General features: G+C 48.5%; 1 protein-coding gene across 1 annotated transcript in view; it reads right to left on the bottom strand.

Annotated features, from left to right (window-relative positions):
* Nucleotides 1-14,076, bottom strand: part of OLFML2A (olfactomedin like 2A) — an 858,109-nt gene extending 844,033 nt beyond the window's left edge. Inside the window, exon 1 of the mRNA XM_040324870.1 lies at nt 13,865-14,076. Within this exon, the coding sequence (XP_040180804.1) occupies nt 13,865-13,933 (69 nt within the window). The 5' untranslated portion in view covers nt 13,934-14,076. The remainder of the gene's footprint in view (nt 1-13,864) is intronic.
* Nucleotides 14,077-14,832: the final 756 nt, after the last annotated feature.

Here is a 14,832-nt window from a genome sequence, read left to right as displayed (position 1 = left end):
TTGGGCAGGACAGAGTCTATTTAAGACTCCAACTCTCGGGTTTGTTGTGCTTTATGCAAGTGGCTAGTGTAGAAACAGGTTACCCGTCTGGCAGGGACAGTACCTAGCATCAGGGAAAGGTTCTGGAGAAGTAGGGAAAGTGCAAGAACTGTGCTATTTCATCTACCATTTGGGTATGGACTGGCCAGACCACATTCCCTTCCCGCCTTGCTGCAGAAGCTGTCAGCATCATTTCAAGATCACAATACTCTGCTACTGTTCTTAAAGTGAAGTTCCACCCAAAAATGGAACTTCTGCTTTAAGGGAAGGTGACCCCTGACATGCCACATTTGGCATGTCATTTTTGGGGGGGGGCGGAAACCCTCTTTTTAGAGGGTTCCAGCTCCCACTTCCTCCCGGTCCGGACCGGTTCACCTCTCCCCCCTCCCTCCCTCACAATCATCTGGGACACACATTATAGGCCTCAGATGACTGCCCGGCCAATCAAGGCGTGCAGCTCGCGCATGCGCAGTGCGTGAAGCCACAGCCTGCATCGCTGTAACCTAGGACAGGTGTGTGTCCGATTAATAAAAGTCAACAGCAACTGTACACTTTTTGTAGCTGCCGACTTTTATATTGGTGGAACTCCGCCTTAAGTGACTGGTGAAGTCTCTCAATATACTGTTTTCTCCTACCTCAGCCTCTAAGTGTATTCTTTACTGCCAGTGCACAACACTGCACCCACTTACAGGCGTATTTCAGGTGTTTTTTTAACCTTGTAAGAATTGGCTTTCCCCCTCTAGTGCTTTCTATTGGCTAAAGCAAATATGCCTGAAGCTTGAATAAACATGTAAAGCACTTGTAATATGCCTCACAAACATTCAACATAAATGCCTGAAAGTTGCTATGCCCACAATAGGCTAAATACTAATATATAGCCTATTGTGTTAAGTCAACACTCTGAACCATGTGTCCAATATTTGTGTGCTATTGTTTGAAAAATGTGAAAACCTGAATAATAATTTTTGAAACGAAAATACTAATATCTATGTTGCATCTTGTTGCCAAAAGCTGGCAGAGACATCCACTGTAAAAATACACTGTGACAGAGAGGCTCTTTCAGTTTATAGGAAAAGGTGACTGAGGAGTCTCATTAAGGGTTAATGCAAGGCTCAGAACTAGCATCTCTCTAGATTCTGTAGTTCTGAATCAGAACATTCAATCCTGGGTCCAGGTTTTGCTAGATGCTTGCAACCTGACTCACTACACAGGTGTGCAGGGTCGTTTTGGAGACAGCTACCAGTATGGTGTCTGGAAGGTCTCACCTGGGGTCAGGGGGCCCCAGCCAGAAGCCACAGGACAGGTCTCATCAAGGGGTCAGAGGACCCAGCCCCAAGGCAGCGGATCTTGGTCCCAGGAGTCAGGTCAGCTCCAATCAGGAGAACCCCAATTCCTAGGCCAGAGGTGGGCCATGCAGCAGGGAGCTGCAACTGAAGGCTAGAGAGCCAAGTGTGCAAAAGAGCTGAATGACAGTCAAAGGACTGGTAAGAGGAGCAGCAGTGTTGCCAACGGGTAAGACAGGTGGCTTGGTATTTTCGTTCATCCTTTTGTGGAAGAAACCCCCTGCATGGGCAACTGGTGTATAAGTGAACTTTTCTTTTACTCAATAAAAGTGGGCTGCCACACCCTAAAACTACAGTTTGGACTGGTCGCTGCCAATTGTAAATGCACCTGCTACTTGAGTTTAATTCCCCAATCTTACAACATGTAATAGCGTGTTATGTGCGTTTAGACACATATACACCAGTAGACACAGACTATCTGCATCTGGGGCTTTACATGTTTGCCGGTTTATGCATTTCTCATGGTAAATCTACTTACAGCCCTATACAGCCAGTTCCCTGATGTTGTCTGTAACAAAACGCATTGGGAGCCTTATGACATGATGTAATCAGTACACCTTCTAGAGCTGTATTATTACGCAATATTTTGGGGGATATTTTGAGTGCACACTTGTTTATAATAAATGAAAGTTTTTAAAACTTTATTACCCAATGCATGCGGTTTATCTCTTCCTTTATGTTGATGGTGTGACTGAGAATGGTGGAGAGGTGTGGACCTGAGCATTTAGTTTTTGACCGTTGTATTATAGTGATCATTTAGGTCCAGTAAGCAGTGAGTGCACTGCTGTGAGAGCACTTGGGTGGTGATCTTCAAATTACTGGTGATATTGAAGAAGTAATTTTAATTATACACGTGGTTGGACATTTTTATGGATGCTTTTTTTTTTTTTTTTTGGTTTGTGCAATGTATGGGATACACATTTTATACTGATTTGTTTACCCTTTTTGTTTAAGGATTTTCTGGACACTAGGGGCCAGATCCTCAAAAGAGATACGCAGGTGGATCTGCTGTTCCGCCTGCGTATCCCTGTTTCTATCTTTGGAACTGATCCACAGAATCAGTTTCCAAGAGATAGACAGAAGATCCGACATGTGTAAGGGACTTACACTGCCGGATCTTAGGATGCAGTACCGCATCCGCCGCTGGGGGCATTTTGAGTCGAAATGCTGCTTCGGGTATGCAAATTAGCACTTACGGAGATCCACAAAGCTTTTCAGCTTCGTTTTTTTCTCCGTAAGTATTAGTTTGCAATCGTAAAATTAGGGCTGCTTTTACAAAGTGTAAAGTTAGTACAGCTTGTAAAAGCAGACACTTCTTTCCAGCGACGCTGTCTTTTTTTTCCCGCCGCAACTCGTTTTTTTTTCCCGACGCAACTTTTTTGACCCGGCGCGATTCACGAAGCTCGGCGTAACGTAATTTCGCACTATGCACGTCGGGAAAATGACGTGACGAGCATGCGCAGTACGTCCGGCGCGGGAGCGCGCCTAATTTAAATGGGACTCGCCCCATTTGAATTGGGAACGCCTTACGCCGGCCGGATTTAAGTTACACAGCCGAAAATTTCTAGGTAAGTGCTTTGTGGATCGGGCACTTAGGTAGAAATTTTCAGCCAGTGTAACTTAAATGGGAATATTTAAGTTGCGGCGGCTGGCTGTGGATCTGGCCTAGTTTCACATGTGTTAAAAGAACTCCAGTCTGCTCACATAATTTGTAAAAAAAACATTGTTGCCATTCTGAAGGCTCCCTCCAACCACTTTGAATATTTTATATATACTGTGATTCTGTACTTGCCAAATATGCTGCAGAAATCTCCCTCCACTAAGTCTGGCTACAACCGTTTTAAATATGGGCAGCTGAAGCTGCTGCCTGTTCACTTCCTGGATTTCCACAGACACACACCTCCAGCTCTGCAGCCCTGCAGCTTTGATTGGCCCTCTTATAACTTGCCTCCACTCCCTTACTGGCAAACTCATGAGAGTGGGAGCTGTGAATGATGTCATAAGCCTAGGCTTTTTACCAGACAAGAAACAGGAAGTTGGCTGTATAAGGTATTTACTATCCAAAGTTAAAACAAGGGCAGAAGATTTAATAGATGGAAAGTTGAAAAAATGACTGATGGTCTGCTTTATGTCAATATTATGTAGCACCCTCTAGTGGTGTGCTAGAAGTAAGAGTAGGCAAACCATATCCTGACTCATGCTGTAAACTTGTGAGTCTATAATTGGGTCAGGGTTAGTAGAGTTCATAGCTGGATGACTAATCCGGGCAGTTCCCTTGTGCCTCCCCCTGATGTCTGGAAGGTTGGAGAACCTTCTAGAATTAGAGGGTGGGGGTTAGAAGGAGCTGCCATGGATATTTTTGAGGCCTCGGGCAATCCCCAGTGGTGAGCTGGCAAGGACTGAGATAACCTCATAAATAGACATGGGCCATTCCAGCAGGGGCAGTCAGGTGGAAGATGTAGATGCAGTGTTGAGGAGGCTGTCATTGGCCCTGAGGCGTACCTCCTAGTCTGGGCCAGTGGCCCCATCCTTCGGCTGGGGCTCGAGTGCTGGAAGGATCCTGCCAAAAAACACAAGGGAGGAGGCTTTCCTGGAGGCACGGAAGCAAGAGAGAACTGAGTGAGTACTTCAACACTGGTGGGGACTAACAAAGGGGGGAGACTACCGCATGTAGCCAGTCTCTCTTGAAGACAGCGGTGGGCTTAAGTCTTATGCCTTTCCCCTGAGAGATCTCCAGAAAGAGAGGCCCGGAGCAAAGAACAGCAGACAATAGGCGCAGGGCCGGCATGACAGGGTTAACAGAAACCCTTACAAGCCAGGGGGGAGTGGTTAGGGAGAGTACAGTGGTGGGGGAGGAGAAGCTATAAATTCCTTCTCCCTCCTTTCCCGGGTAACACATGGTGTGGGGAGAAAAGTTCAGGTAGGATTGCTGCTGGGGATTCGTGTGCTTTGCCATAACCGTCGGGGGGGACAGCCTGCTTGCCCATATTGCTCAGGCAGGATTGCTGCTGGGGAATTGATTGCTTTGCCAGAACCGTCGGGGGGGACAGCCTGCTTGCCCATATTTCTCAGGCAGGATTGCTGCTGGGGATTCGTGTGCTTTGCCAGAACCGTCGGGGGGGACAGCCTGCTTGCCCATATTTCTCAGGCAGGATTGCTGCTGGGGATTCGTGTGCTTTGCCAGAACCGTCGGGGGGGGACAGCCTGCTTGCCCATATTTCTGCATAGGCCGGGCGGCTCTGGAGGGGTGATTTCAGCTGTTTGGGAGCCGCTCCTCGCACACTTTGCCAGACCGATCGCACCGCCTGTTGTGGGGGGGGGGGTCACTCGAGCGCGGGGCTTGTGGCCTAGTAGCGGCGCCCCCCCCCTGGGCCATCCACCTGGGAAATTAGCTAGGTGGGGGGCCCTACTGGGTCCCCCCGGGCCCCCCCCCCTCATAATAACTTCGGCCGCGGCGCTTGCGGCCTAGTGGCGGTGCCCCCCCCCCCTCGGGCCTTCCACCATGCACATCTGCAGGGAGGGGAGCCCGCGATCCGGGGGGGGAGATCACTCGGGCGCAGCGGGGGGGCCCCGGTGACAGCGCCAGGCGGTGGTGCGGTTCGGGGGGGTCAGCTCGGGGGGGCACCAAGGCGGCAGCTAGGCCCACCTGTACGGGAAGAGCACTGGAGGTCCCGGAGTCTCGGCGGGGGAAATCTGTCCCAGCGGTGGCTATAGCCCCTCACCATCCGAGGCTAGCCACCTCCAATCCAGCCCAGGAGAGAGGGGGGGAGGGACAAGGCAGCGGGAGTCGCAGAGGCCTGGCACCCTAAAAATAAATAAATAAATAAATAAATAAATAAATAAATAAATAAAAAATAAAAAAAAAATCCGGAGGGGTCCTGAGGGCGCAGTGGGAGTGCACGCTTGCGCTGGACCGTCAGCCGCTAGGCCCGAGGTGCCTGGTGGGCCTTCTTTCTTTTCAGATGTTCGTGCGTGGGCCGGGCGGAGGGGGAGATGTCGGGCTCAGAGGAGGAGGTCGTATCCAGGACGGTGTCGGCATCGAGGGAGGCGTGTCGGTCGGCTGCTGGGATTGCTTCCAGGCAGTCAGTTAAGGTGATTTTGGCTAATTACTTTTGCAATACGGTGTGAGGGGTATCTGTGGGGTGGGGGCCGAGAGAGGGGGGCCCAGGTGATATTGAAGGTGCCCGCAGTGGCGGGGGGGGGTGACAGTGGGGTGGCCGTCGGGGGGGCCAGGGCCCATGGGGAAAAATTATGTGGTTGACTCAGGTGTGCAACGATTTCGGTTGGGGTTGGAGGCCTTGGGGAGCAAGCAAAAGGGGAGGGACAAACCCGCCATTGGCCCGGTGGCAGCTGGGGTGCCGGCGGGTGGAGGTAACTTGGAACCACCGCTACCGCGATAGCGGTGCCGGTGGCTGCTGGTTTCGGGGCAGAGGAGAGGTGTATGGGATGGGCGAGGGCCGCGTGGCAACTAGGGGGACAAGGCGGAGGCGGTGGGGGTACACTGCAAGTAAGCGGTATCTAGCCCGTTTGGCGGACGCGGTAAAGGGGGAGGTATACACTTGTCCGTGGCTCCGCTGGGTTTACATTTGAAACAAGAGATAAGCTGGAAGAGCGAATATGTGGAGAAATTGCTCTGTTGCCGCTGGGAGAAGTTTAACCTGGACAGGGTCAAGCCGGAGGAGTCCAAGAAGGTGGGCAGAGGTACAAGGGGGTGCAGGCGTATACCCAGGAATTTTCTTTTAGCAAACTAGTCGCAGGGGTATTCGGTTGTGGCGAGCGTGATAGGAGAGGGGCCCCGGGCACGGTCTGGCGCTCTTCAGCTACCATGAAACGAGCAGCAAAGCCTACGGTTTTAGGGGGGCACTGCCTGGCGGTGTAAGCAGGGTAGCGGCGAAAAGTTGGGGGGGTTCCTCTTTCCGCTGTCTTAAGACAAGGTAGGGGCGTCCCGCATATCCTTCCGGTAAGAGGTAGTACGTCGGCGATGGGTAAAAGGCTGCGACAAATTATAGTTAGGTGGCCCGACAGGGTGGCTGCTTGGGAAGGGTTTCGCAGGGGGTTTTAGTGGTCCGGGGTTCCCCCGGAGGTACAGACCTTTTGCGTGCTGTGTTACATCTCCCCAGAGTGGTTTCGGTGGCCTGGGGAGGGAAGGGGCACTGGTTAGTGTGGTGGCCTGTTTCACCCTCCCCCTACTCTTGTGTGGGGTTGGTAGTTTCCCCATTGAGGGGTGGTCAGGCTCATTCTCATTCATCATCTTTCATGTACTAGGGGGGGGGGGCGGTCAGTGGGGGCCATCAACCTGGGAGATTGTACGGTGTGGTACACGTCATTCAGTGCGGCAGTGATGGGTAGGTAGTGTGGTCGGGGGACCTGGGTGTCTAGGTCGTACATCAAGGCGGCCTTTCGGCTTTGCCGGTACACCCGGACAGCTTCAAGCTGTTGGGTTGTCCGGGAGAAGGGGTGAGCTACGTGGATAAGTGCCGGCCAATGGGTTTCTCCGGAGCCGGTGCGCTATCGGAACGACTTCTCGGCATTTGCCCAGCTGGGTCGCGTATCTGCGGTGTTTGGATGGCCATGGTGGGTTGCATGGCGGTACGGTTTGCGCCCTGTTGGTGCCCAAAAGACTGACGGGGGCCCCAGGTCGTGCGGGCAATTCTTGGGCATTGTCAGCGATTCATAATCACTGGAAGTCAGGTTGCCGCCGGATAAACTGGTAGGCCTCAAGGCAGAGATTAAGGGGATAGTAGGTTTGTGGAAGGTTCACCTTAAAGCGCTGGAGATGCTCCTGGGGAAGACTTGACTTTGCGGGCCGCATCCTCCCGGCGGGTAGAGGTTAGGTGCGGTGGGGAAAAAGGTCACAGGTAGGACCTGCTGGGGCACTTATCCTTTTGTTGGGTTTTGGTAGTCTGTTAACGGCAGGGCCTCGTGTCCGAGCCGGTCAGCACCTTGGACATGGAGCTGCTCACGGATGTGGGCGAGGAGCAGGGGTTTGGGATGATCTTTCAGGGCAAGGGGTGTGCTTGCCATTTTTCCTCAGTCCGGTTGGGCAGCGGTGTTTCACAAGGAATTTAGTGCGGCTGAGCTGATTCAGGGGTGCTGGCAGTTGAGTTGTGGGGGTGCGGCTTCTCGGGACAGGAAAAGTACGCTCAACGGGGCGAAGTTGGGGGTGGTACAAAGGTGGCAACAGGGTCACGGGTTCCTCCCCTCAGTTACTCGTCTCCTGCGACATGGGGCTGCGCGGTTTACGAAGGGATAGTTTGTGTAGGCTGTGTTTTGCCGGGAGTGGACATTGTAGTGGCGTACGCCTCGTTCCGCTTTCAGTGGGACGGGTTTTCGTGAGTGGGTGCGGATGAACATGGGGTCCCTTGCCCTGAGTGGCTGTGGAGGTTAGTTCAATCGTCCCCCGTGGAAGCAGAAGGTCGGTAAAGTGAGGGAACATGGGCGGTCTGTAGAAGGTCTGGTTGGGTGGCAGACTATGGTTCGGGAGTCAGAGGTGTAGCCGTTGGGACCGGAGGTAAGGGTTCTGGTTCGGTATGGTTGGTCCAGGAACAGGGAGGCGGTGATGTCACAGCTGGTATTGGATGAGGAAAATTGGTGAGGCTGGCATTCTTGTTCGAGTGGCAAGGTTGTCCATATTTTACTGAGGTTTTGGGTGCGGCAAGCACTCAAGGGTTATAGGAATCAGAGGCGCCGGATGGATGCACGTAGCTCGGTGTCGTTTACATCTTTGGAGGTGGTTATGGAGAAAGGGGGGGACATTGTGTCCGTCCCGGTATGGGGTTGCGTTGTTCCGTGTAGTGTTTGCTCGGGCTATTTTTGCAGCATTTGGGGTGGTCGGGTCGGTTACCCACCCTAACCCCTTCAAAAAAAAAAAAAAAAATAAAAGTCAAGGCGGCATGTTTCTGCTGACGCGGGGTGGGCAAAGGAAGGGGCTACACTGGTTCTAGTATATCCAAAACGGATCGGAAGGGGAAGGTTAAGTCAGTGCAGACGTTCACTGTTGTTGGTTTAGACCTTTGTCCAGTAGGGCTGGTGCGGTAAGTCCCGCAGGCACGCCCGAAGGTGGGCGGTTCATTTTCGTTACATAAGAAGGAGGGATCCTGGTCGCGGTATCGGTGGTAACAGTGTTTGGGAAATGTTTTGGGGGGCATTGGGCCTCGTGTATAAGGAATTCTCGGTGCATTTCTTTGGAGTGGGGTCAGCGACAGAGGCTGCGCGTGATGGTCGTGACGAGGCAACTGTCAAGAGGATAGGCAGGTGGGAGTCGTGGAGGTTTCGAGTGGCTGTAAGACCACAATGGCTGGTGGCCTGGCTTAAGGGGTTTGTGTTTTGTTTTATTAAAAAAAAGGGTTGTATATGTGGCTTACTGTTTTCTGGTACTGTACAGGGATTGGTCTGGATTGTGACCACCCCTTCGGGGATTGGGGGGCAAATAGAGCAGGTGCGACCGAAGGGTAGATAGCTGGGGGCCCAGAGACGACAGGCTCATGTGCGTTGGTGTGGTTTCCTGGAATTGTGGTGGAGTAGAGTGGTACCGGATGGGCACAGGTTTGCAGGTGTGGACCGACCGCCGGATGTACGGGTTCCCCAGGTGGGGGGAAAGGATTTGGGGGAGGGGTCAATACTGGACGTCGCGAAGGACGCTTTATATTTGAGTTGCTGCGCATCCACATGTCGTTCCCGGATGCGAAGTTGGTATGGTCGGGACATGGTTACTAGGGCATCATAGAGGATGGCCAGGTCAGTGGTGGGGGTGAACGGAGCACAGAGGTAGATTAACAGAGATGTGGTGGGGGCACTGTGGTCAGTGGTCGTCTCTGAGCCAGTTTGTCGGCTTGAGGCCTATGACCAGAGGTCAGGTACCGCAGCGCCAAAAGAAAAAGGTTGTGTGTAAATAAAAACGGGGGGCCTGGTGGTCAGGCATCCAGAGTTGGGGATGTCTAAATGGGGTTACAGTAGGGGTGATTGAGTTCACCACTCGGCCGTAGGTGTCGATATGGGGGTGTTGGACCCGTAGTACGGGGTACAGCAAGCATTGAGGTTGTGGAGGTGCGCCCAAAGGCAAGGTGTTACCTTTGGGTGCTGGTGGCGGGTGTTTGGACTTTGCAGGAGAAGAAATTACCCCAAAGATGGACGCCATTACCCAGAGGTGGTATGGGTTCTGAAGGGGTGTTATTTGCTAGACTACCAAGGTGTAGCTGGAATGTTGGTTAATGGGGGCACTGCGGTCAGTGGTCGTCTCTGAGTCAGCTTGTCGGCTTGAGGCCTATGACCAGAGGTTAGGTACCGCAGTGCCAAAAATGTTATAACGTTAAAAGGTTTACAAGTTGGTGTTAGTGGTGCCTGCAAAGTCCAGTAGTAAGAGAGAACTGTTTTCTCAGGAATTCTATGGTTTATATATGTTATTTATTACTTGAAGTATTTAAAATAAAGTAGGCTGCTATGGCCAGTTTTTACTCCAAGTTACAGTGGTGGTCTCATTATTATTAAAGGTTTAAGGGGGAGTATAAACTGTGGGTCTTAGCAGTAAAGGTTATATCTGGGATACCATAGTCAAGTCAGCTGGGTGGGCAAGTGAAGAGTCAGTCGGGCAGACTGGTGTAAAGAGAGAGACAGCCAGGAGGGCTGGTGGAAGAGGCCGTTTCAACCAGGTGGATTAGCCATTGCCTGAGGAAGTGGTGCTGGGACCAGCGGCTACAGAGGAAGCTGAAGGAAAAGCTAAACACTGCTTCACTCCACAAGTGCTATCTCATGGGACTGTGAGTTTCTGCCTATAAAGGGCTGTTACTGAACAGACAAGGAGCCTGTCAGATCCAACAGGAATAGAGCGAAAAGCTAAAGAGGAGTCTGTATATAGGAAGTTGTCCCTAATGCTGTTGCCAATAAGTGGGCATCCCATAAACTCCCTTTCCCCATCCAAGTTGTTAACCCCTAATAAACAACAAAAACAAAGCTACAAACTGTTTTCTGAGTTTGAGTGCCTGAAGATTCTGTGTGCCTATTTGTGAAGTAGGGGTCCCTGTTCATTTGCAGCTCCTATATTGGGTGTGCTACACTTAACATATATTTTATAGGTTGAAAACAGTGGCCCGGATTCAGATACAATGGTGTATCTATCGGCGGGCGTAACGTATCTCAGGTAGCGTATGTGGTCCAGGGTAAGCCCGCCTAATTCAAATGTGGATGATGTGGGCGTGTTTTACTTAAATTAATTGTGACCCCACGTATTTGACGTGCGCATGCTCGAAATTACGCCGCAAATGGTCAATGCTTTAGACGTGAACGTAACTTACGTACAGCCCTATTCGCAAACGACTTACGCAAACGACGTAAAATTTTCAAAATTTGACGCGGAAACGACGTCCATACTTAACATAGGATATGCCTCATATAGCAGGGGTAACTTTACGCCGGAAAAAGCCTAACGTAAACGACATAAAAAAATGCGCCGGGCGGACGTACGTTTCTGAATCGGCGTATCTACCTAATTTGCATATTCCTTGCGTAAATCTACGGAAGCGCCACCTAGCAGCCAGCGTAAATATGCAGCCTAAGATACGATGGTGTAAGACACTTACGCCGGTTGGATCTTAAGGAAATCTATAAGTAACTGATTCTATGAATCAGTCGCATAGATACGACCCTGCAACTCAGAGTTACGACGGCGTATCCAGAGATACGCCATCGTAACTGCTATCTAAATCCGGGCCAGTTTGTTTTATAATTGCTGTACATTATAGATCAGTTCCAGAGTAATTAAGGGCTTGTGTTCATGGATATTTTGGCATTTTTGGGTGTAAGAGTGGCAAAGGTGCTGCACACAGCACTTTTCTAACAGCTTGTCAAAATCAAGGACAGGTTAAAATACAAGGCCACTTTACAAAGCTGGGTGCATTTAGCTTTTGTTTTAGGGCCTTATGAGTTCAGGGATGTATACCTGAATGCAAAATTCCTGTGTTCGGGGCATACATCCCTGAACGCGTACAAATCTAAACACAAGCACTGCTCAGAATTGCTACATATTTCAGCTTATCATTGACTGCTGGCAGTGGGGCTGTGCACTGCACCTATGCCTCCCTTGCACCTAAAAAAATGTCAAAATGCAGTAAATAGTTTTTATGCTGTATGGGGCAAAACTGCCCGTGTTGCATGAGCCCTTAAAGGCAATTTTTTTGCAGAAGACGTGACAGAATAATTATAAGGGCATCACAATTGACAGTTCATTACAAAATGGAAGAGTGCATAATTTCCTTATCACCAATATTTCTATATAAATTTGTCAGAGAAAAGTGTCACAAACAGGAACTGCATGAATTTATCACATGTTTCTGTATTAACAACAAAGCAGGGTTTTCATGAATTTAGCACAAGGCTTCCAATTGCATACGCAATGCCAAAAATGTGTCTTTGTTGAATCACTACACAGGGATGTAATAAACTGGGAAATCCGGGATAATTGCAAAACCAAGCAGATGACATAGCAGGCCGAGGCTGCAGTGCAGATGTTAGTGTGATGCTCTAGTTTGAGATTCCATGTCTATCCCAACGCTGGAATGCTAAATGTAAATGTAAATAAACACAATTCTGCCGATACATCAAAGAGCTACTACTGTTTCTACTTACTACTGTCCATCACAGACTTTCCTGACACTAGCAAGGCATGGAGATACAGTATTGATAAAGCCTAAAGCCTCATACACACAATAAGAATAAAGGACAAAAGAGCGTAGTTTTGTTGTTTTTTTGCATGCTAGACTCATATTGAAAACCAATAGGTTACTAAAGTTGCACACATTCTTGTACAATAGAATACAACTTCAGAAGTGATGTAATATATTGTATTGTATTTATAATGTGTTCTTTAATTTTTGAGCATGCGTGGTCTTGGTCACATTTTTTTCTTACAAATACCATACTAATTACACAAAAATTGTTTGTTTTGTTATCATATGAGAACTTCCATGCTTGTCCCTTCAGATATTTTTGCATGAACTGTTGTGATTGACTCTTGGAAGCTGTGTACTAACGATCAGATTATCAGGCGATTGTGTCTACTAGGTATAAAGGCTCTTGCACACAGCCATCCATTTGTTTGTACTGCTGTAAAATACACCTGTTGTGGTGCCCAAGAACTACTTTAGTGGCTCTGAGGAAGAGGCTAGTCCTCGAAACACGTTAGCCTATTGGATCTTAATTTATCCTGTGACACGTCATAATGTACTGTGGCTTGGATGGTGCTGTTCTTTTTAATGAGCTTTGATACAATTGTTATTCTGCGAGTATAATACTTAAACACTTTTTACAATAATAAAGTCATGTAGGATAATGCACTAGGTTGGTGCGCCCTCTGTTTTCTTTTGAGGTTACACTGAGCATTGTATTGTAATGGCAGGGAACTCTTTGCAGGAGGGATTCTCCCATATACACTGAGTGTGTTGATAGGGGAAATCAAATCACTTTTTTTCGTTCAGCCCGCAGGTTGGATGAAAAAAAAATGCATCATCTTTGACCTGCCTTAAAATCGCTCAATTCCCCCATCAACACAGTCAGTGTTGATGTGGAAATGCCTCCCGCAGCGCTATTGTGTTCTGCCGGCTGGGGGGTTGAGGCGTGGAGCCTTCCCAGACAGCAGAGCACAATGATCACGGTTAGTCACTAGCATTGATCTCATGTAAAAAAAATCAAACAGGCTGGTTATACCCAAGTCGATTGATGAATCGACTTGGGTACAATCAGCCTTCCCATAGGTGGATCGAATCTCGGGCGGTCCCTGTTGAACCAGCTGAATTTCAATCCATGTGTGGCTGGCTGTAGGCTCCGTTCAGAGTGACCCACGTTCTGGAGGTGGGCCGGCCCATTCAATTTACTAGGTTGCCCTACCCGCAGAAACTTGGGTAAAGAAGTCCTGCACACTTTTTTTTTAAATCATATCACATAGAATCTCATGGTGCTGTGGTACCATGTGGTTTTGCAACACATGCCTTTTTGCAGATGCATGTGGGTGCTATTAGGAATTAATAGTAATCTTGTGCATCTTCTAAAGAGCAGTGTGTTTTGCCAGCGTGTCGAGAACATGCATGATTTTACAAGCATTCCTGACCAACACAAGAGTGAACCTAACCTTGGTAATGCATTTGTGTGATAAATATTTAAGCACTAGATTAGATACCATTGTATTCAGTACAATATTGTACATTGTAGCCCTCTGACAACAGCAGTAAAATCCATGCATTTCTATGCATAAGTATACTGTATATGCCCCAATATACATACATACATACATACATACATACATTACATGCCTATAAAATGTAAGAAGTAGTTTGTGCAAATAATCCAAAAATGAAGTAAATATTATAAAAGTAAAAGCAACTCAAGGAATGAAATTGTACTTCAATTGCAAATAAGTGTTGTCTTCCTCTTCCTGATACAATCCACAGCTGGAAAAACTGTGCATATAATATTTAAATTTGTGATCCTCCTACCTTGCTGTTTGCCATCACCGCTGTTGTGAATAGAAGCCAGGGGAGCACAGACTGTCTATATCCCCACATAGCGGGTTACAGGGGTGCCACTATACAACCAACTAGTCATACAGTGTTAGCAGCCAGGAGCACAGTAGGCAGTGGAGACAGAGCAGATGGATGGTGGAGGGGCGATGGTTTGGACAGATTTCTGTGTCCTGCCTCCCTCAGCTCTGATAGTGAAGTGAATATGCTTCAGTGCCTCCCAGGCTCTTCATCTGGAAAGGAGGGGCATGGTGAGCACTTCTCACAACCACAGCTATCACACACATAACTCTTCCACTTCTATAATGTAATGCTGAGCAAAGATCTACTAAAGATTGCTACACACTGATAGATTTTCGAACGAATATTCATATGAAAAAACTTGTTAATACATTTGATAATGCCGACAAAGATGAGACAAGTGTCTCTTGAAATTTGATTTTGGTATAAATGGACTTTCCTTAACAAAAACCACATAATATATACACTGTTAGAAATTAGTTAATTCCAGAAATATTTTTCATCGTGCTCCTTCAAATTAGAAAATCAAAAAAAAAAAAAATGTTTTAAACAAGATTCTACTAGTGTACAGCTTTGCGTAATTTTAACTACAAAGGACAATATAGTTTGTCGCTTCAAACTAAGGCAGTGGCCTTAGGGGATGGGGTCATGACTCCCTGCACTCAAAGTGCCCTCAGCCTCCCAAGTAGGCTTCATTCTGAGGACATCTTGTGGTGGGAAACAAGTACAGTAATACCTTGGGTTACAAGCATAATTCGTTCCAGAAGCATGCTTGTAATCCAAAGCACTCGTATTTCAATAAGATATAGAATATAGTGTGTATATATAGTATATCATAAGAAATAATGGAAACTCAGATGACTCGGGAACTGTTGACACTTTCGGGTGCTCTGACGCACGTCACGCCGGCCCCACCCAGCTGG

This window comes from Rana temporaria, chromosome 9, assembly GCF_905171775.1.
Source record: "Rana temporaria chromosome 9, aRanTem1.1, whole genome shotgun sequence".
NCBI lineage: Eukaryota > Metazoa > Chordata > Amphibia > Anura > Ranidae > Rana > Rana temporaria.
The sequence above is the reverse complement of the archived record's forward strand: the minus strand, read 5'-3'. Positions and strand labels throughout refer to the sequence as shown.